At 44.0% G+C, this 22,102-nt stretch overlaps 1 protein-coding gene across 1 annotated transcript; it reads right to left on the bottom strand.

Annotated features, from left to right (window-relative positions):
• Nucleotides 1-529: 529 nt before the first annotated feature.
• LOC115112480 (granule associated Rac and RHOG effector protein 1-like) lies at nt 530-21,904 on the bottom strand. Its single transcript, XM_065014771.1, has 13 exons — nt 20,515-21,904; nt 15,023-15,238; nt 9,395-9,535; nt 8,956-9,051; nt 8,669-8,830; nt 7,676-7,834; nt 6,192-6,289; nt 5,734-5,859; nt 4,456-5,519; nt 3,206-3,371; nt 2,776-2,913; nt 2,574-2,652; nt 530-2,380 (listed from the first exon to the last, which is right to left on the bottom strand). The coding sequence occupies exons 1-13, from the start codon at nt 21,001-21,003 to the stop codon at nt 2,066-2,068; spliced, it is 3,249 nt and encodes a 1,082-aa protein (XP_064870843.1). The 5' UTR covers nt 21,004-21,904; the 3' UTR covers nt 530-2,065.
• Between the last annotated feature and the right edge of the window lie 198 nt (nt 21,905-22,102).

Raw genomic sequence — 22,102 nt, 5'->3', positions numbered from 1 at the left:
AGGTCATACAGGCACGTGGAGGCCACACACACTACTGAGCCTCATTTTGACTTGTTTTAAGGACATTACATCAAAGTTGGATCAGCCTGTAGTGTGGTTTTCCACTTTGATTTTGAGTGTGACTCCAAATCCAGACCTGCATGGGTTGATAAATTTGATTTCCATTCATAATGTGTGATTTTGTTGTCAGCACATTCAACTATTTAAAGAAAAAAGTATTTAATAAGAATATTTCATTCATTCAGATCTAGGATGTGTTATTTTAGTGTTCCCTTTATTTTTTTGAGCAGTGTAGTTTGGGCATACTGAGCTGTCGCAGAATATCATTACTCCCAACAGGTCAGTTCGTGAACAAATCACCACCAGCATTAGGTCCCAGAATTTTAAAGTTTGAAATACACTACTACGGGTAGCCTCGGACAATGGCAATTATGCTGACAAAGGATTTCACTGAACTGCAACAGCCTGTCACCCCTCAAAGGATCATACTATAATTTGTGACAGCATAAAGTCATAGAAAATACCAACATTCAATTGCTAGTCATTTTTATTATTTTTTTGTTGTTGCATTGCTGGTACACTTGGGAAGATTCAGTTGCCAGCTCAAGAGAACAATAAGCAACATAAGCCAAGCAGTCCCCCTTCATACCTTCTGTCAGGGTAACATTCTTTTTTTTGTAGATGCCACTAGTAAACCATTTTGACACAGCGGAAAGATGCTAATGGTTACAGTCCAAGGTCTATAAAGATGTTTTTTTTTAAGAAGGCAGCAAAAGTTTGGGGAACAGACAAAGCAACACACCCTATATTTTGATTGTGCAAAGCACAGAACTATAAAAAGATATATTTATGTATATACAGCAAACAAATCTGTGTAAACATGGTAAGTATGTTAGTTTTCAGAAAACATGGTGTCATTTCATAAATACAGGCAACATTGGCATCCGCAAACATCAAAAATGTAACATTCTGGGCATTTTAAATACAGCCCGTAGCCATAGAAACATGGGCTAAAAAATACCCTACTCACAATGTTTTAGTGTTTAATGGCATATTTGGTAACCTTTAGATATATGGTGTGGTTAAACTCTGTACTAAAGAAATTAATGTGCCTTCACATCTTGGGGGGGCGGTTGTAATATGGTATATAACATGTAAGAAAATACAAAAATAAGATTAATACTGTCAATATTTGTACAAGAAAATATTGTATTTTAAAAGGAACAAACTTTAGGTTTGAGTTAGTCATTCTGAAGTGAACTGCCAAATCAGGGAAAGAAAAGGAAATGAATGCGCTTTTTGATCAGACTATCACTAGGGCTCGTAACTTTATTAATGATCAATATAATATTCTTACTTCTCTCAGCACCATTTATCTTCTGAACAACACTTTGGTTGGAAAATAATATTGTGAAAGTGCTATTAATACCAACATGGCACATAGTTACTGCTATATTGTTTTTCAATTACACCTCTGCAATGATTTATGTATGCTGAGCCTGCTCAAAGCCTCTTAATAAAAAGTAGTAAATTATTATTTATATTTCAACTTCAGTAATTTACAAGCTATGGAACAGTAGATGTTAGCTGTAAATCAGTCATTTTACATGAGATTTGGCAGTTACAGCTATGTAGACAGTATATAATTATGGGGAAAACTGGTGTCTCGTTTAGAGCCCACCCCCTAAAATCTTATCCCTTACACATTTTCAGAAGGAGAAGAAAAGTGGATGATGGCCATGCATGTCTCAAGCTCTTGTCTGAGGAAACACAGTATAAAATGTATCAGGCAGACTAACTGCTGCCAGCATGACATGCATTGCTTACAACTTTTACATGGCAGTTTAGAATGTCTTTCAAATAGGGGGCATTTGAAATGGAAAAATACATACAAAATATTAAGCCAGTATGAACAATGCAATTTTGCCTTAAAACACATACTTAGACTAATGTTTTCAATTTAATGGTTATTCCAAAAGGGCAACATTAATAATGGTCGCAGCGGAACTTGCTTCAGAAATACAGCTACTCTATCATGCCAATGGACTCATTTGTTTGGTCTGTATCAGTACTGGTGAAGGTAGGAGGGCCTGTGCTCATGTTTGATGGGGAAGGATTTAAATCCCTTGCTGATGGGTTTGTGCTGCTGTTGCTGCTGCTGGGTGTAGTGAGAGAAGCCAGAGGAGATCCCGGTGGAGGGAGGGCAGTCACTGGCAGTGGACCACACCGGAGACTGTAACATCTGCATGGAATCACTCCATTGGCTGGAAGGGATGTTCATCTGGTACAGGGAAGAGCTTGGATTGGGCATGGTGTTGTGTTGAGTGTGAGCGGAGTGCTGCCATGGGGCCTTTGGAGGCCAAGTTTTAGTTTTGCTTTCCTGTGGAGTAGAATGGATGGAAATGGGAGTTGATCAATACAAGATCTTTAGCAAGAATAAATAAAAAGGGATTCAATATAAAATATAATCATATATATATATATATACACAGATGCAGTGAACGATAGAGGCTTACATTTTGTGGCCCAATTACTGTGCTGCACACAGACTCCTAAGTACACACTTTCCTTACCTGGTTATTATCATCTCCCAAGTGATGGAGGGGAGGAGAGGGAAGGGTACACGCCTCCTGCTCACCACAGCTGTGTTTTCTACAGGCAGAAGAGGAGACATGAAGCTCTACAGCACAATATCAATAGTTCACTTCATGAATAACAAAACAGGTTGTAGGGAAACGAAAAGAACAGTAATACACTATGGTGACTCAGTTGTACCTTCTTTGTTTGACGGCGGCAACAAGATCAGGTCCAGAGAACATGGAGAATAAGCTGTCCCCATTGGCTGAGGATGTCTCATCACTGGAGCTGGCAGAGTCTCCCTGATTGGCTGACCAGCTGCTGTTGACCGCCTCCCTGTTTCACATAAGTGGCATTCTCAGAACTACTTGAAACACTGAACATCTTGTTCTTACCATTCTACAAATCGAACATCACTAAGAGGCATGTAAGATTGATTGGCATACTTTATAGAGAGATGTTACATACATAGAGGTGTGAAAACATTGTACTAGTAGGCATGTGTCATGTGAAATGGAGTGGTGTATAGAGCCTTGAATGAACTATGTAGTACTACTTTGGGCAGACTATATAGAGCCCTATGTCATTTACAGAGATGTTAGGTGTTGATTATGATTGGGGAACGTACCCCTCGCTGTAGTACTCTGGGTGGGACCAGGTCCTGTGCTGCTCGTCAGAGACGGGCCAGTTGCCGCGGGTGTTGCTGGGTCGACGGATTTGCTGCACCTGCCGTTTCTGCTGCATGGCCTGGCTGACTCCGGCAACGTAACGCGCAAACTCCGGGTCAGAGCCAACTTCATATGAAAGGGAGAAAAAACCCACAAAAAAAACAGTTCAGTTTGACATCCTCAGCTTTTCTCTGTGTGTTCGCACTCCACAGCTCAAACCATTCAGCCAGACTGTCTACCATAGCAGAAAAAGCACAATAGCCGTAAGTCAGCTGAACACAATGGCCTCCACTCAAAAAGAGTCTGCTGCACTGTAAAAACAGCAACTGACACATTGTAAATTCAGCATATCATTTAAAATGACAAATCAGAAATGCTGGGGGGGGCTCACTGTCAGACAACAACCTACATTTACAGTGCATTTGGAGAGATTCTAGTAAGGTCCTGTAGTTCAGAGTTTTTGAAAATGTATCTGAATGAGAGATGTGGCTATGAAAGATTTTCACTTCCTCCTCAGGTTGCACCAGATAATGGCCACTATTCATTCAGGAAATCATATGGAAATCACAGAAACTAGATCATATACTTTTCTGTCAGAGAAGTATCACACCCCAAAATGGCTTTAATGGTTACAATGAGATTATGTAAGCACATCTCCAAACCACAAAACCCCAAGAAATCAAAAGCAACCTATCCTTTCCAGGCATAATGACTGCAGTGCTAAACAGTAGTGTCTCATTTTTCCTTCTCAGTCTTTTATGAAACAGCCCAGTCAACACAGCTCCAAGCCCCACTGCTGACACAGTTCTCTTCTACCATGGAATCCTTGGAGGCTGTGAGCTGCCTGCCTCACCACCACAACCCAGACAACCTACTGATAATGGGGAGGGAGGGGGAATAACACTGTCCTAAAGGAGGCTACTTTTCTTTATCAGAGGTCAAGACACTGGATCTCACCCTGGCTACACTTTGACCAACGATGTGCAGGAAGGAGCCAACTTTCATTGTTATTATATGGAGCCGTTGTAGTTGACTGCATCCTTCAACATGACAATATGCAGGTCACACACTGCTCTGAAGTGTTATTATCAACCACCTAGGTTATGTTCAGTGAGGAACACCGTAGTACCTCCCCGTTTCAATCTGTTCCAAAATGTTAACTCCCTACTGAACACCACCCATATTAGTCAGAGGGAGAAAAATTACTCACCTGCAGGGTCAAAGGGCAAAGTGTCTCCCAGCACCCCAAACACTCCCTCGTTCTGGTCCCTGTTAGGCCAGGTGTTGTTGCGAGGACCTTGTGGCTTCTGCCCCAGCATCTCAGACATGACACTGTCCATGTAGGTGCTGACCAGCCCCAGGCTGTACAGGTCCGAGCTCAGGTCTGGGAGGCCAGGTGAGCCCCACTGGCCAATGGGCCCAAGGGGGGAGAGCCCTGCTGGGGGAGGGGGGCCCTGGGGAGGAGGCTGCTGCTGGCTGGAACCACTCAGCCACTTGCTTGACATTCTCTGCTGGGGAAGAGCCTGGGGTGGAGGCTGTTGGGAGGGCAGCTGAGGTGGAGCATGCTGCTGCTGACCAATAGGTTGGAGGAGGTGTTGGTAGTACTGCAGTGCCTGCTGGGAGGGCTGCTGTGATGGTGGTGGCTGCTGCTGTTGTTGTTGTTGTTGCTGCGGCATACTCTGGGTAGGGGGCTGCAGTGAACTGTGGGAGACCGCTTGGGAGATGGGGGTTCGGTCAGTGGCTCCGCTCGGGGGCTTCAGCTCGGCGGCGTTGGCAGACGCTACAGAGTTCCTCCTTTTGACCAGTGGGGAGGCTTGCTGGGACTTGCCCATGTTGAAACCTGAGAGAAAGTCAATGACGTCCTGCATCTCCTGGTCCGTGGGGAGGTTCATGCCCTGGTCGTCACACACTGAACCGTTCTGGGGTTGGGTCGGGTCGAGGTTGCTGGACAGGTTGCCCAGCTGTAAGATGCTCTGCAGTCTCCCGTCTACTGCGTGGCCCAGGCTCTTGAACTGCTTGTCTTCAGAGCTGCTGCTAGAGAGCATGCTATGGGACGGGGTGCTGGGAATGGAGTAGCTGCCCCCACCACCACCCCCCCCACTGGACACAGAGCTGGAAGAGGCCTTCTTTGTGAATTTGGAAGTTAGCTTGGAGATAGTTTTGGGCAGGCCACTGTAGGCTTTGGAGCCATTTCCAGAAGGCAGGTCTACCTGCATCCCGTAGTCAGGGCTCTCCCGCTGTAACTGCATCTGAATGGTGGGCAAGGCCTGTTCTCTGTGGAGGGAGAAGATAATAAGCATTCAATGGCATGGAAAATTACAATAGCTAGCTAGCTTTTTCAATATTTTCTTTCAGGGCAAATGTAAACTAAAGCTTGAGAATGAGAGCTACACCTCTGTCAACCAATGCAAACACACAGCAGGTTGATTCTTTCTCGGAATTAAAAATGCAAATGTGAAAATGCCTTGGACAATACACATCCACTCACTTGCACTCCTTCCACCTATTGATGTCAAAGACGGCAGTATATAGCACGTCCACCAGGCCGAGGGTCTTCTCTGGGTCCAGACTCCGCTGCAACAGAGACATGGTGGCTGGGTCCTCTTTCAGGCACCTACACACAGGACAGTCAGGACACAGCACGACTGGCATGTCCAACATAACACAAATATATTTATAGAAGGTCTGTTAATACTTCACTTTACTGTCCAAATGTGATAGTTGATTGAGTCCAGTGTTGGCTTATGTGGATAGAAAGTATGTAGTTTGCCGATTTAGCCAATTGTATGTCTAAGGGTTCTGAACACTTGGAATTCCCTTGCTAAGATAAAGCTACTAAAGCAAGTTAAATGTATTTATTAGCCAAATTATTTTTTGGACATGTAAAGCAAGCAGATTGTTTTTCCACAGAGGGCAGAAGAGACAAATATGAATAATCCTACTCACCATGTGGAGGGTACTTGTACCACAACTCTGGAGCCCTCCAGAGCAATCTGTGGAGCATAGGCTTCCTTGTTCTCCATCTGAGCAGTGTCAACAACCACCTGTCCACACAGTCATTCAGAGAGCTGCATCAGCACAGCTTCTAATAGAATGCATTCCCTCATAGCCAGTTACGCTTGTGCAAGCAATTCTACAGCATTACATTGGCCCTTTTTTATCTGGACTCTGACTGTAAGCAAAGCAGATAGAGTACCAATCTGTCCACAATAACACACCAGTCTCCTCTAAAATAGAAAATGGATATAATGAAATAAGATCTAGTACTAACTCTGCCCATAGTCAGAGCATGTGGGCAAAGGCAATGTAAGCTACTTTGGGTGAACAACAAATATCCACGCTTTCAGGTATCCAGCCCAATATTTTCCAGTAGTTCTTTGAAAAAGAGGCAAATGCAACTGGGTCATGGGGAGGGAGGACCCTCCTTCCTGTCTCACAGGAAGTCAGCCTATTGTCATTTATATAGCAGGTGTATCCTCAGGACCTCTGGGCAGTCAGAGGGCTGAGTCCAGGCCTGTGAGAAACATACCACCACACCCACCAAGTCCCAGACTCACAAGGTCACAGGCAGAGAGAGAGAGAGAGAAACGAGAGCGAGATGCAGCAGCATAGGCTCCCAAAAAAGGAGAATTGGCCAATTTAGTTGTTGAGAACTTGAAAATTAACATCCCAGAAATAACAAAGTTATTTTCACTGTCTGGCAGATCCGCTCTATAAGTAATGTTAAGAGAAGGTGGTCTGTTCTTCAGAGCTCATAACCAGATAAGGAGTTCATGTAAAGCTCCCATCCACCACCAGGGTTTGTTTTACACTCAGCGCTGCTGTTGGGTGGATAAGAACACTCCCCAGGCCTGACGCACTAAATATTACAGACCACACTGAGGAAATAAAGTAGAGTAGGAGGACTGCTGCTTTCTCTCTGTTGGCTGGGGGAGACTCGTTTAAAAGTGAACAGCCAGAGATCTGTTTGAAGACCCAACCAGATGACCCCATCCTTTACCCAGATGCTGCAGGAATGTTGGCTTCACTGTGTCTACAATGAGTTTGTTTACACCTCTTGGCCGTTCAAAGGAACCCAACATACCTTCCAATCATCTCGATTACACACCTCCCAAACAAAGGGGCTCTAGGTTACAATAGACTACAACTTGCAGCCTGGCCCAGAGCTATAATGTAGAGGCTTCACTAAGCAGAGGCTGTAGAGTTATAGTGAATCTGCCCAAGGCAGGGACCTCTATCGAATTAAATATTCCTTTACCTTTTCATAAAATAAGTGAAGTTGGTTGAACCACATGGCCGTACTGCTAAATCAAAACAATCCATCAGCTAATTTAAGTTGAGACAACAGTTTGTTGACATCTAATGAGACAAGTATTTTAATCTGGGTGCGTTTGCTGCCCTTGTTGACATCTTAAGTGCTTTGTACTCACCAGTCCCGCCTGAGCGAACAGTAACTGGACGGCGGTCTTGCAGGCCATTCTCCAGCTGGAAGGACAGACCTGGTTGAGGACCTCAGTGACGGGGGAGTCGTCCCGGGGAGTCACTCCGTTCTGCCCCACTGCCTCTTTAATGAGCTGCAACATGGTGTGCTGAGGATACAAAACAGGGTGGCCGGTGTGAAAACACAAGACTTCTTCTGCAAGGCACTAATGTGGATCTGACAAAGATCCACTTTGGATTTAAACTTTTTTTTTTTTTTGCCAAATAAAGGTATGGTGGAGCAATATTGAGTGTGGGTCCTATTCATCTCTTCTAAAACACGAACATACACCAGAACAGGAAACAGTAACAACTATAAAGTCCAGGGACTAAGTCCCCTCTTGTTAAAGTGTCTAGGCTCTCTAGTTTAAAGGGTCCGGATGATGAATGTGCTGTTTATTTCTGAATTCGGTAAATGGTGAGTCAAATAACTGACAGATAGATAGTGTGTGCAATTATCACACAAGTTAGTTTTGTCCCACAGACTGGGGGAGAATCCATCTGTAAACTAACGATGCAGATGCTGATTCTATCCAGACCCAAGGCATCAAATGTACAATGGAATAAGTGTTAAGACATCCACATCAAAACATTAAAGCCTTGCCAAATACAAGACTCACAACCCACGTAAGTCATCAGTGGTTGAAATGACCGTCTAAGCGGCTCTCACTTCCTAGAGAGCAGAGTGATCCATTCTGGTCAGCAAGGTCGGACTATGAAAGACTTAGGAAACCACCCATCACAGTAGCCTAGCGCCAGGTTGAGAGCGAGCCAAGGCCAGGGGTGTATTCACAATGTTGCAGATAGAAATGTATTAAAAAGAACTGGATACGACTCCTGAGCTGATGACTCCCAATTTAACATGACAGACTATCATATATGTTCTATGCAATATCTGAACATTCTATAACGTCAAGTCCTCCATAACAGACCGCAGGGCATACCGTTTTCAGTTTGAGGTTGTCAGCCGCCGACTCGTTGAAGGACACTCCTTTGAGGAAGTGGGCACCAATCTGCACAGGGATGGTGGGCAGCTCACACTGAATGGGCTGGGAGATGGTCTGCATCCTGCCAGCCTGCTGGGCCTCTGCCTCACTGCAGCAACCCTACATAGTAGGGCGAGAGACAGATAGGTTTGAGACCGGGTTTTTCCCTTATCACAGCCACTATAATCCAAGGCTTTACCATTCCTAATGAGCTGTAATACGTCCTGTGCTTAGAGTAAACATACCTGTAAAGCTGCCTCCACAGATTTGGGATTGAGGTGAAAGCCAGCCTTCAGTGCATATTCACTGTGGCCCATACTTTCTAGTGCTGCTTTATAAGCCTGGCGAAAGAAAATACAAAATAATTTGTATAAACTCAACATGTAAGTAAGTCAGGCTGGCGATTGCTTCATCCAGTCCTTTCATTTCCAAGCCATCAACACATTGATTTGAAGCAGCCCTTGTGCTGTAGGGCACTATTGACCCAGTCAGAAATGGAACCCTATTTCATATATAGTGCAATACTATTGACCAGAGCCCTGATTAAAAATATTGCACATTACAGGGAAAATGACCAGGAATAAGGCTCTGGTCAAAAGCAGTGCACAAGCCTATATTGGGGAATAGGGTGTCATTTCAGACATTGACCAAGGCTGTGGTGGTCCTGCGGCATGCGCCATCTACCTGTAAGGCATTGTCGATCTTCATGTTGAGCTCCTTCAGATGGTGATCAGGGATGTTGGGGTTGTTGGAGCAGAAGAGCTGCTGGACCTGGATGCCTGCCAGGCAGCCGTCACGTCCCCTCTCCCTCAGACGTCCCGTGGCCTGGAACACAGCACATAGTCTCAGGTCACATAGCAGTTTACACACAGCATCACATACCCTACTACAACCCTTACACACCCTGCATCTGCTTTGTACAGCTAATCTGCATTACAGCAACGTACACAATATGCATGAGAAAATGTGTCAGTGTTGTATTGTAAGGGAATGGTAAGTAGCTAGCTAACATCTTCAACGTAAAGGAGTAACTAACCACCAAGTACACAGTAGATTGTAAAAATAAATAAAAAGTATGTACTTGAGTCATGGCTTGACCTCGAGTCTGACTCGAGTCACAAATTTGATGACTTGGGACATGACATAAAATAACTTGACCGATTACTTGAAATTATCTAGCCGGAGGGGGTCACAAGTGTGAAACTTAATACTTGAATTATCTAGGGAAAAATAAAAATATCCTACCATTTAGATTTTATATACCTTCACCCATTTCATCTGATTTCTAATATAGGCCTACGGTAATTGCACTAAATTGTCATCTCAAAAATATCTAATCTGTGCTTCAGAACCAAAAAGTTGCACATATTGATTGATGACCAGACAAAAACAGAGTAGGCTTATGTTTGTATTATCCAGATAAAACAGTTTAGAAATCTTTGCTTGAATACAACAGGTGTAAACCTTAATTTGAAATGCTTACTTACAGGCTCTAACCAATGGTGCCAAAAAAAAGGTGTGTGTGTAAGTAAAGAAATAAAACAGTAGAAAGACATTTGAAAAAAAAGAGTAACAAGGCTATATACAGACACCTGTTAGTCAGGCTTATAGAGATAGTATGTACATGTAGGTATCGTTAGTGACTGTACATATATGATGAACAGAGAGTAGCAGAAAGCGTAAAAAGAGGGGTTGGCGGGTGGTGGTACACAATGCAGATAGCCCGGTTAGCCAATGTGCGGGGCACTGGTTAGTGGGCCAATTTAGGTAGTATGTAAATGAATGTATAGTTAAAGTGACTATGCATATAAGATAAACAGAGTAGCAGCAGCGTAAAGAGAGGGTTGGGGGGCACACAATGCAAATAGTCCATTTAACATTTTAGTTACCTGTTCAGGAGTCTTATGGCTTGGGGGTAAAGCTTTTGAGAACCTTGCACGGCCTGGAGCTTTGGCACTCCGGTACCGCTTGCCATGCGGTAGTAGAGAGAACAGTCCATGACTGGGGTGGCTGGGGTCTTTGACAATTATGGCCTTCCTCTGACACCGCCTGGTGTAGAAGGTCCTGGATGGCAGGCGGCTTTGCCCCAGTGATGTGCTGGAGCCGTACGCAATACCCTCTGAAGTGCCTTGCAGTCAGAGGCTGAGCAATTGCCGTACCAGGCGTGATGCAGCCAGTCAGGATGCTCTCGATGTTTCAGCTGTAGAACCTTTTGAGGATCTCAGGACCCATGCCAAATCTTTTTAGTCTCCTGAGGGGGAAATAGGTTTGTCGTGCCCTCTTCCGACTGTCTTGGTGTGTTTGGACCAATCTAGTTTGTTATTGTGGACACAAAGGGGTGAAGCTCTCAACCTGCTCCACTACAGCTCCATCGATGAGAATGGGGACATGCTCGGTGCTCCTTTTCCTGTGATCCACAATCATCTCTTTTAGTCTTAGTTACATTTGTGGGATAGTTTGTTATTCTGGCACCACCCGGCCAAGGTCTCTGACCTCCTCCCCTATAAGGCTGTCTGGGGGTGAACAATCGGTGATCAGCCCTACCACTGTTGTGTCGTCAGCAAACTTTTAATGATGGTGTTGGAGTCGTGCCTGGCCATGCAGTTGTGGGTGAACAGGGAGTACTGGAGGACTGAGAAGCACCCCTGGGGAGACGCCAGTGTTGAGGATCAGCGTGGCAGATGTGTGTTGCTACCTACCCTCACCACCCTAGGGGGCAGCCTGTCAGGAAGTCAGGATCCAGTAGCAGAGGAGGTGTTTAGTCCCAGGGTCCTTAGCTTAGTGATGAGCTTTAGGGTACTATGGTGTTGAACGCTGAGCTGTAGTCAATGAACAGCATTCTCACAAGGTGTTCCTTTGTCCAGGTGGGAAAGGGCAGTGTGGAGTGCAATAGAGATTGCATCATCTGTGGATATGTTTGGGCGGTATACAAATTGGTGTGGGTCTAGGGTTTCTGGGATAATGGTGTTGATGTGAGGCCATTACCAGCCTTTCAAAGCACTTCATGGCAACGGACATGGAGTGTTACAGGTCTGTAGTCATTTGGGCAGGTTGCCTTAGTGTTCTTGGGCACAGGGACTTTGGTGGTCTGCTTGAAGCATGTTAGTATCAGACTCAATCAGGGACATGTTGAAAATGTCAGTGAGGCACCTGCCAGTTGATCAGCACATGCCGGAGCACACGTCTAGTAATCCGTCTGGCCCCGCGGCCTTGTATATGTTGAGCCCTGTTTAAGCGTCTTACGGCTACGGAGCGTGAACACACAGTCGTCCGGACAGCTGATGCTCTCATGCATGCCTCGGTGTTGCTTGCCTCGAATCGAGCATAGAAGTGATTTGCTTCGTCTGGTAGGCTCGTGTCACTGGGCAGCTTGCGGCTGTGCTACCCTTTGTAGTCTAATGGTTTGCAAGCCCTGCCACATCCGACGACGTCGAAGCGGTGTGGTATGATTCAATCTTAGCCCCGTATTGGCGCTTTGCCTGTGATGGTTCGTGCAGGGCATAGCTGGATTTCATGTAAGCTTCCGGATTGGAGTCCACGCACCTGGAAAGCGGCAGCTCTACCTATCTCAGTGCGAATGTTGCATGTAATCCATGGCTCTGGTTGAGGTATGTACTAGAATTCGACCGATTAATTAGGGCGATTTCAAGTTTTCATAACAATCGGAAATCGGTATTTTTGCACACAGATTTTTCAAATTTGTATTTACTTATTTTACACCTTTATTTGTTAGGAAAGTCAGTTAAGAACATTCTTATTTCTGTGTGACCTAGGAATTGTGGGTTAACTGCCTCGTTCAGGGGGTAGAATGACAGATTTTCACCTTGTCGGCTCGGGGATCCGATCTTGCAACCTTACATTTAACTAGTCCAGCGCAATAGCGACCTGCCTCTTGTTGCACTCCACAAGCAGACTGCCTGTTATCACCGAATGCAGTAAACCAGATAGAGTTGCTAGCTAGCATTAAACTTATCTTATAAAAACAATCACTAGTTAACTACAGATGGTTGATGATATTTTCAGATATTATCTAGTGTGTCATCGCGGTGCATATAATCTGAATGGGCATACAAGTATCTGACTGGCGGTGGTAGGCAGAAGCAGGCGTAAACATTCATTCAAACAGCACTTTTGTGCGTTTTGCCAGCAGCTCTTCGTTGTCGTCAAGCATTGCGCTGTTTATGACTTCAAGCATATCAACTCCCGGATGAGGCTGGTGTAACCGAGTGAAATGGCTGGCTAGTTCGCGCGCACTAATAAGCGTTTTAAGCGTCACTCGCTCACTCTGAGCCTTGGGTGGTTGTTTCCCTTGCTCAGCATGGGTAACGCTGCTTCGAAAATGGCTGTTGTCGATGTGTTCCTGGTTGAAAAGGAGCCCAGGGAGGAGCGAGAGAGGACGGAAGCTATACTGTTACACTGGCAATACTAAAGTGCCTATAAAGACATCAATAGTCAAAGGTTAATGAAATACAAATGGTATAGAGGAAATAGTCCTATAACGCTACAACCTAAAACTTCTTACCTGGAATATTGAGACTCATGTTAAAGGAAACACCAGCTTTCATATGTTCTGAGCAAGGAACTGAAACGTTAGCTTTCTTACATGGCAAATATTGCACTTTTACTTTCTCCAACACTTTGTTTTTGCATTATTTAAACCAAATTGAACATGTTTCATTATTTACTTGAGGCTAAATAGATTTTTATTGATGTATATTAAGTTAAAATAAGTGTTCATTGGGGCCTCCCGGGTGGCGCAGTGGTTAAGGGCGCTGTACTGCCACCAGAGTCTCTGGGTTCGCGCAGGCTGGTAACCGGCCGGGAGGGTCCGTGGGGTGACGCACAATTGGCCTAAGCGTCGTCTGGGTTAGGAGGTTTGGCGGTAGGATATCTTGTCTCATCGCGCTGCCAGCGACTCCTGTGGGCCGGGCGCAGTGCGCGCTAACCAGGTTGCCCAGGTGCACGGTGTTTCCTCCGACACATTGGTGCGGCTGGCTTCTGGGTTGGATGCGCGCAGTGTTAAGACAGTGCGGCTTGGTTTGGGTTGTGTATCGGACGCATGACTTTCAACCTTAGTCTCTCCCAAGCCCACATCACGAGAGTTGTCTCGTCGCTACAAGATGGTAGCTACTAAAACAATTGGATACCACAAAATTGGGAGAAAAGGGGTAAAGATAAATATTTGTACATCGTGGGGTAAACGAGCTTTGAACCACTGCTTTGGGGTTGTGGGTCAAAAAAGTTTGAGAGAACCAATGAGCCAACGAACAGATTGACGATTTTCTGTAGAGCTGTAGGATTGGGTGCAGTGCAAATGAAACCGTATGGAGGCGGATTGCCATAAAATATCAGCGTCCAAAATTGTTTGTGTGAAGTAGGCATTAATTACTAGTATAGGCGTACTGTTATTTTGGTATGTCAAAATAACTTGAAATGTATTATTTATTTATGAAGTTTGCATTAGGAATTTGTTGTTAAAATGAATTATTACATAATCAAAGTGGGTTGTAGACAAATAATGAAAAGTGCTGTCTGGTAGCCTCTAACAGACATTTAGAGCTACCAGACAGTCATTGCATGTATAGATAATTTTTTTAAGTATTACTTGACTCACACTTAGAATGCACGACTTGGACTTGACTCTCGACCCATTCTACTTGTGACTACTCGAGACTTGGACCTTGACTTGCTTGCGACTCGGTCACACATCTAGGGTGATTGTACATTTTAGAACAGTGTTGGGCCTAGATTTGTGAATAACTGCTTCTATAGGGGGGAACCGCCCGCCCTCCCTCTTTGAAAACTACCCAACATTGCTGTGAGGCCCGGCCATGCCCAGCCCAGACATATCGCAGCAGCACATTCCAGCAGGATATCCAGCCCAGTTCCCTCCAGGGCTAACACCCCACATGCCAGGGCTTAACAGATCAATCAGGCCACTCACGATTCTCCATTCTGGCTCCACTGTACTGAACAAAGCTCCAAATGTGCCAGGGGGGTCTTTTATTGGCTACGGGGATTGAACAGCTAGCTCCTCTCACAAAATGGCCTCCATTTCAGTTAGCTAGGGTTTGTTTGGGGAAGTGTAGGCCTGGCTTAATGTGGAAGAGGAAAACTAGCAATGCAGGCTCATATACTGTATATACAAACTTCTCAATGGGAAATAAGGAGGAAATTGTGGCTGGAATGGTAGCTGACTGCATTTCATAGGAATGTGTAACAGTCAGCTTGTCGTATTTTGAACACAGCCCTGTTTCCACCAGGAAGCTCCTTGGAGAGTCCTGGGGCGCCCTGGCCTCCATGTCTAAATACCTCGGCTGCACCCTTCCATGATCGTGAGGCCTCCTCCAGCTCCGTCAGGGGCCCAGGGCAGAAGCTGGGAGGCCGGACATTTGCCGCGATCAGCTCCTGGGCCTGGGCAAGGGCCTCCGCCAGGCACGACTGGGCCACAGGCTGCACCTTCTGCAGGGCCTGGGATAGGAACTGGAAGTGCACCTGCATCACCGTCAGGAAGCACCGACCCAGCACCTGGTGGAGAGAACACATAACAAGATTCTTAAGGACAATATCAGGAGAAAAATAAATAAATAAAATCACACCCCTGACAAGATTACATTAGTGGGAGCCTTGATCATTCATCATTGTTTTCTAAGAACACCAGTTCTCAAAGCATACTGCCTTGGCATAACTTGTTTTTCATTTCTCAGAAACTAACTTAAGTGATGTTGGCTTCAGTGACTTGGATGTTTTAATTCTCCTTAAAACAATGATCTTTGTTAACCCTCTGAGTCCTCTTAAATCAGATTATCTAAATAGAATAACATGCATTGCATCAATTTACTGCTTTAAAGATGCTCCTCTTTTTTGAGGAAAACCCAGCTTGAAAACATGACATTATTTAACACAAAAACAACTTGTGAAGGGCTATAACCACAAAACAGTTCAAGGCTGGATAAAGGCTGCATTACAGTGAGCCACTGAAGAGAATTGTCTATTTAAGAGTTAGAACATTATGAAAAACATTTGACAGGCTAACATTGAACAAGGCTAGATGAAATAACATTAAAAGACAAAGTATATCAAGGCCATGTTCTGCTTGTTAACATGCACTCTCATTTTCCACACAACTCCAGTCTACAGTGCAATGTTACCCCAGCAAATAACTTTCTACCATAATTGGGAAGCGCAGTTTGTGTTATAAATCAGTCTACTCTGAGAGCCAAGGCCTAGCACTGTAGTCGCTCTTCTCCTTCAACTTAATAGTGTAGCAGATTTTTCCACATCGTGATGGCACCGTCCCAGACCCTGTGCAACGGGTGACTCATATAAACAATAAGGTTCACATTTACATAAGTGAAGAATTGTACAGCTGTAGGAGTCAGACATGTTTGTTGTCCAGTTAGCAAAAAGAGGAGCAAAACAAGAGCAACAGGACACCACAGCCGGCTCACTGTGGTCAGTGTTCTTTTTCAGGTACGTGCTGAAAATATATTTTGGCTGAGTTGTTAAGGACAGAAATATGCCGCCCTGTTTAAAAGCAGACAGGAACAACAAGGCTGGGATGTCCTCATTCTTTAACAACACATCATGGGGGCACAGACACCGACTAGGCCTATAGACTTACTGACCATTTCCAAGGCTTAGTCCAAACCCTTTAGAGCCCTCTTCAGCTCTGATTCTGAAATACGACCAAATAACAGTTCACGTAAAGAAATTGGTCAAACATGCAGTATTGGTTCTGAACCAAGAGTTATGAGGGTGAGAAACGCGTGCTGCTTATGTTGGCCTGCTAATCACAGTATAAACACTGGTAACACCTCACTCTCAAATGCATACCAAACACTGGCTCAATGAATAATGATATGAGATGGTCCCTCTTCACTCATTTTCCTAATGCAGACTATCAAACGAATTGTAGGCTGTCAAGGAATTGAGTGGTGAATTGTTTAACATAAAATCTCTTAGTGGTCAAATTGAGTCCATTTGATCAGTGAATGTAACAAAAGCCCTATTATTACAGATTATGGTTAAACAATTTGAATGCTTTCTTCATTTCTAACATATTTTGAGAACAGTGTTTTCCGGGGTTTCCGGGCTAATTGCATTTTGGAACAGTCACACAACCAAAAAGCCATGTGCGCATTGTTGAGTTTATAATATGAAGAAATAAAACATCAACATTTTAAGCTAAAATGGTCTGATCAGCCTCATTGCTTTCTTATGTGCAGTGGTTGTATGGATTTGGGCTGTGTCATCCCAGAACTGTCCCAGTGTGTTTTGAAATGTAGACATATTGATCGTCCCAGGGACAAAAATGTGCCCTTAAATTACCAGGCCTGGAGGAATTATTTTATAAAGATATAAAAAGTATTTGGTTGTAATTGTAATGTTGCAATATTTTATAGGCTAACAAAGGTGGCCAACCATCCTCCAGGAGAGCCTTAAAGGAGCAGTGTTGTGTTTTCAGACAGGCTTGAATACGCAAAGAAGCCAATAGACACGAGTGTAGGCAACATTGTCTGATTCTCTATGGTTAAAAAGATGGTAATGCATTTTATTTTGCAAAGTCATACAATGATGTACAAATGGTGTTAAAACCATTTATTTATTTATTTTAAGTAACTTATGCTTTTGGACAAGTAAAAAGGGCCATGAATAGCTCTGCATTCTGAAAAGTGATGTAAAATTGATTTTAATACCATTAATACTATTCTTTTTGGACCAGCTGTACAGAACACTATAAAGGACATGATCATCTAGCAAGAAAAATGTGTGTCCCTTTGTGTTTCATGAGTTCTTCCTGTCTAAAATACCTCTTTAATGCTGTTAGTGAGTGGCCCTCACCATCCTAGCCTGTCTTCTCTAGGATGGCCATTTCCAAAGGTAACATCTATTAGACCCTTTTCCAGTACACAACACACTGACGTCACGTACAGATACATGCGACTCTTGGCAGCAGTAAGAAAACCATCGCGATCTGCAGCCATTCAATAGCCTAGATTTATGTTATTATTACTTCTATAAAAATAAAAAAACGTTTTGGGGTTCTCATACTCTTACAATGACGTTTTGATTCTTGCTTGAACAGTCGCTAAGATTATATTTGGTTGTGATCTTTGCAAAAATAACTAATTTGGGATGTAGCAGTTCGCTATAATGCTAACGCTCATTGATATAGGCTGTAACAAAAGCTAGCCAAATAGCCATTTTACTGGTTGAAGTGCTTTTTAAGTATAATGCTGTTGATTTGCGATGATGACACCATTATATTAAGCAGGACATTCATTCGAGCCTTAAAATCCAATCATATTCCAAAAGTAGTTTGAAATGTACTCATAAGCGACATTTAAATGGTTCTTTTTTGCCATTCTATAAGAACTCCCCCCCTTGTTCTGCCACCAACTTCAGTGCATCGCCCTTGTACGGTAATGTTTACAAACACAGAAAGGGTCTATTAAACCAAAACAGGAAGTGCTGGTGCTAGTGTCTTGCATATCAAACATGATACTCATCTATTATTTTGACAGATTTAAATTTCTCTTAATTAAAGAAACCGGGTGACATTCGTTACATACAAATTCGATGTTGTAATCTAATAATGGCAGCTGTGAGCGTGGCCATAAAAATCAGAGGTAAAGGAGTAGTAACCTAAGAACACAAGACTGACCATGTAGTAGACACTTGATATGAAAGAATCTTATCAAGTAACAATTCAACTGTTGGGAAAAATTATACAGAATCCTTGAAGCCCGCTGAACTAGGTCAGATGTGTTTTTTTCAGGGGTGTTTCGGGATTGCTGCATGTGCAGTTGTCTGCCTGGCTCTGGCCCTGCCTGTACTGTGGTTGCCTCATGTTCAGATGTTGCATTCTACTCATGCCTTCTTGTCTCTTTCCTTCTCCTCCAATGGGTTTTGAGAAGGAGACGAGGAGAGAGGATGCAAGGAATATGCAATCGAAATCTTCCCCAGGACTCAGGTCTGGCTGGCCTGATCGTCGCTCCCTCTATGGTTTCGCTCATACACCCTGCTCCCTAATAAACAATGACTTTTTCATGCATATTTGGCAGCTGAGACACTGAACAGCCAGGGTAGCCAAGCTCCGATAAAAACACACATTTCGTTTTCATACCGACTGGGGGGGCAAGATAAATGTTCATACACTTACAAATGGAAAAGCCCTTTCTGTCACAAATGTAGTAAATCTATCTGGGGACATGAAAATGGCCAACTGAAGGTGTACCATGTACTTATGTGAAAAGCAATTTTACATAAACAATATTTAGCTTCTCATGGAGGAAATGGAGGTTAAAAAGTGAATCCGTAATGAGTGAAACTATGATGCACATGGCCATTTTGGGCTTTGTCTTCTGTCTGTTGATAGATTCCTTCTACTCAACCAGGTCTGAATATCTTATTCATTCCTCAATTCCTGCACATTGGCAAGACTGAGGTAGAGCAAAAGCACACTTTAATTTGACAAACGCACTGTTGTTATTCACAGACGCTAGCTGAAGCCAGAGTGAGTCAGTGTGGCTTCCAGACAGTCCTGCCGCTGTCTGAACTTTCACTGAGTTGGGCTTCCCCCCTTTTAATATTTATCTGTGCATATCCAAGACCACAGACTCAAAATGACAGATTGTGGTGCAAAAGTCTTTCCTGCTCTGGGCACAACCACATCCACTGAGGCCCTGCAGTCCCTCTCATAAAACGGCCCTGGCCTGAACATTCAGCTTATTCACTCACGGTCTGCCACTGAGGCCCTGCTTCCTAAATCTGTTTAATCTCCAGGATGAGAGCATAGACATCTCAAACATTCACTACACAAGAGGCAATTTGCTTGCTGCCTAAACAGATGTATTAAAAATAAAAATACATAAATTGGCATTCCTCAAGTACTATATAGGAGTGTCACTACCCTGGAACCTCATTTCTGACTGTCTAGGCAGTAGGCACAGCTGTAGCATCATTAGCACATAAGGCTTCTCATCCACAAATGCCAGTGAAGTCTAATATTCAGTTACTATTTTCCCAAACAAACAAGCATAAAATTTAAAATTAAAATAAACTTTAAGAGCAGCAATTCACAATTGAGACGTAAGCAACTTTGCTGGCCTGTAATAGACAGACCAATCACCCTGCATACTCAGACTGTCTCAGCATAAACAAATGGTTCCTGCCCTCTTCTCCTATCCTCAGTGCTTTTCGCACCTCACCTTCAGATCCTAGCACCAGCTTAACATTGGGCGCCAGGGCCTAATTTCAGCCAAGACATTTTTGAATCAAGGGGCCATACATTCTGAGAGACTTCAGCTGGGCATCTTAGAAGCAGCCTTTACCTTAGAAAAATGGAACATAAGAAACCAAGCAAAAAGTGCACAAAAAAAAAAAAAAAAAAAAAGTCTAGCAAAAATTCTAGTCAAGACCCTAAAAATTAAAAAAAAAAAAAAAAAAACTGTTATAAGTTCCCTTTTGGCAAAACATGCTCTATTGACAGCAGGTGGGAGGAGCTATAGGATGACAGGCTCATTGTAATGGCATAAATGGAACTGTATCAAACATATGGAAACCACGTTTGACGGTCCATATATTCCAATTCCAGCCAATACAATGAACCTTTCCTCCTATAGCTCCTCCTACCAGCCCCCACTGATTGACAGGGAAATGGATAGGCGAGGAATGGAAAAGACTCAACATGTTATTTTACAGGTAGGCCTAATTGTCAGGATAATGTAATAACTTTACTTTGACAGGTGTTCAGTGTGTGTCCAGGACGGTAACTGTAACCCTGACAACCCATTAGTTACCTCTACATCCTGCAGGCTGAAGTCGTTCTGGTCTTTGAAGTTGGCAGCCCCAGCACTCAGCTCCATCAGCATCTTGGCGATCTCTGGCTTTATTGCTGCAGTCAGCCGGCTGGCCGCCTCCATGACATGTTCCTGCACGTCCTTAAGTTGCATAGCTGCTTTCGAGTAGTGGGAGTTCCTGAACACGCTGCTGAACAGGTCAGTGAGAAAGGCGCTGGCCCTGCAGAACACATTCAGTGCATCCAGATACTTGGAGATACCCTGCTGGATGTCGGCGACCGCAGTGGTGTTGGGGGGAGGTGGTTGGCAGCTGCCGGGCATGCCCATCCCGGTGGAGCCACCCATGGGGGAGCAGGTGGAGCCCAGGGGGGCACTGAGGGTCCGGCTCAGCTCAGGCATCTGGTATTGCTGGACTTTCTGCTTGGACCCGCCGAGCAAAAAGCGCCGCTTGTAGTCCATTTTACTTTCCTGCGCACTACAACAATACATAAGTGTCAGGCTGACTCTGGAAGCTCCGGATTTCAGCCAACCAGAAGCTCTCTCTTATAGAATACAACAAACCAATAGTCCTGGAATTTATGTAAAAAGACAACTTAAGGGCTCCATCTGCCAGAAGCTCATCTCAAAATGCTTTGTAACTAACAGAGCGATGCAGAGAGCAGGGTAAAGACTTGCTAAATGAGTGTGATGTTTATGTGCAGCCCTGCTGCAGCTCACGGTGGACAGACCCAGCAAAAACAACAGGCAGAAATGCACCTTTCCAAATCTGTATTTTCTGCCTCAAAGGGAGTCAATGGTTTATGAGAGGACAGATCAAAAAACTGAAAACACTCCACGATTCTCTCATTCCAAGACAAGATTCATGTGCATAACAAGTCCTTCAAAGAAGCAGAAAATGTCTTTGTATAACATGTATATAGTTTGTATATTTAGATGTTTTTACTGATAAATCTTTAAAAGCTGTAAGCAAAAAACAAAAGCCAAGAATCTGAAAAGAAATGTAGCACTGGTCAACAGCAAGGAGTCTGACAAAAAGAGACTAAATCGGTTCTCCGGTAGGACAATAGCGCCTTGTCACTTCACTTCCTCTCTGCAATGGCTGTGTGTATGGAGCAGAGCGAGGGCAGACAACCGCGAGGGCAGACAACCAGTCCGTCAGAGATTCTCTTCACAGTCTGTGGCGGTGAGCAGAAGCCAGCTGATAGGACTGCTGTTGGAAACTCCTCGCCGTTTCCTTCTGCTGGCTGAGGTAGTTATTAATCACTGAGGAAACAAAATGTGCTCCCAGATCTCGCCGCTTCTCCTCCACAAAACGCAGATTAGAAGAGTGACAAAAGCACAAATGTATCTGTAAGGCCTCTATGTCATTTCCTAAGGGAGGAAAAGGGAGAAACAAAAGAAAGTTAATGATTTCAGAGGAAGGATGAGCTGTTTCAAAGTGCTGTTTTTTCCAATAAAACTTGGCAGTTGAGGCATTTCTTGGGAAGATAAATTGTGAATGCTTAGAAACTGAAGTAAGCATTTAGACTAAGGAATTACACTAGGTTTTGTGACAATATTGTGCAACTACGGACAATAGCCCAACGCA

This window comes from Oncorhynchus nerka, unplaced genomic scaffold (assembly GCF_034236695.1).
Source record: "Oncorhynchus nerka isolate Pitt River unplaced genomic scaffold, Oner_Uvic_2.0 unplaced_scaffold_76___fragment_2___debris, whole genome shotgun sequence".
In the NCBI taxonomy this organism is placed as follows: domain Eukaryota; kingdom Metazoa; phylum Chordata; class Actinopteri; order Salmoniformes; family Salmonidae; genus Oncorhynchus; species Oncorhynchus nerka.
Note: the sequence above shows the minus strand (reverse complement) of the source record. Positions and strands in the feature narration are given on the sequence as shown.

What these genes read in the sequence shown, in the direction of transcription:
- LOC115112480 (XM_065014771.1), bottom strand. Translation starts at nt 21,003, where the DNA reads ATGTATTGTTGTAGTGCGCAGGAAAGTAAAATGGACTACAAGCGGCGC. An exon ending in ACAACCTCAAACTGAAAACG is followed by an intron (nt 7,835 to 8,668) that starts GTATGCCCTGCG and finishes TTGTATCCTCAG; the next exon opens with CACACCATGTTGCAGCTCAT. An exon ending in GTACAAGTACCCTCCACATG is followed by an intron (nt 5,860 to 6,191) that starts GTGAGTAGGATT and finishes TCCTGTGTGTAG; the next exon opens with GTGCCTGAAAGAGGACCCAG.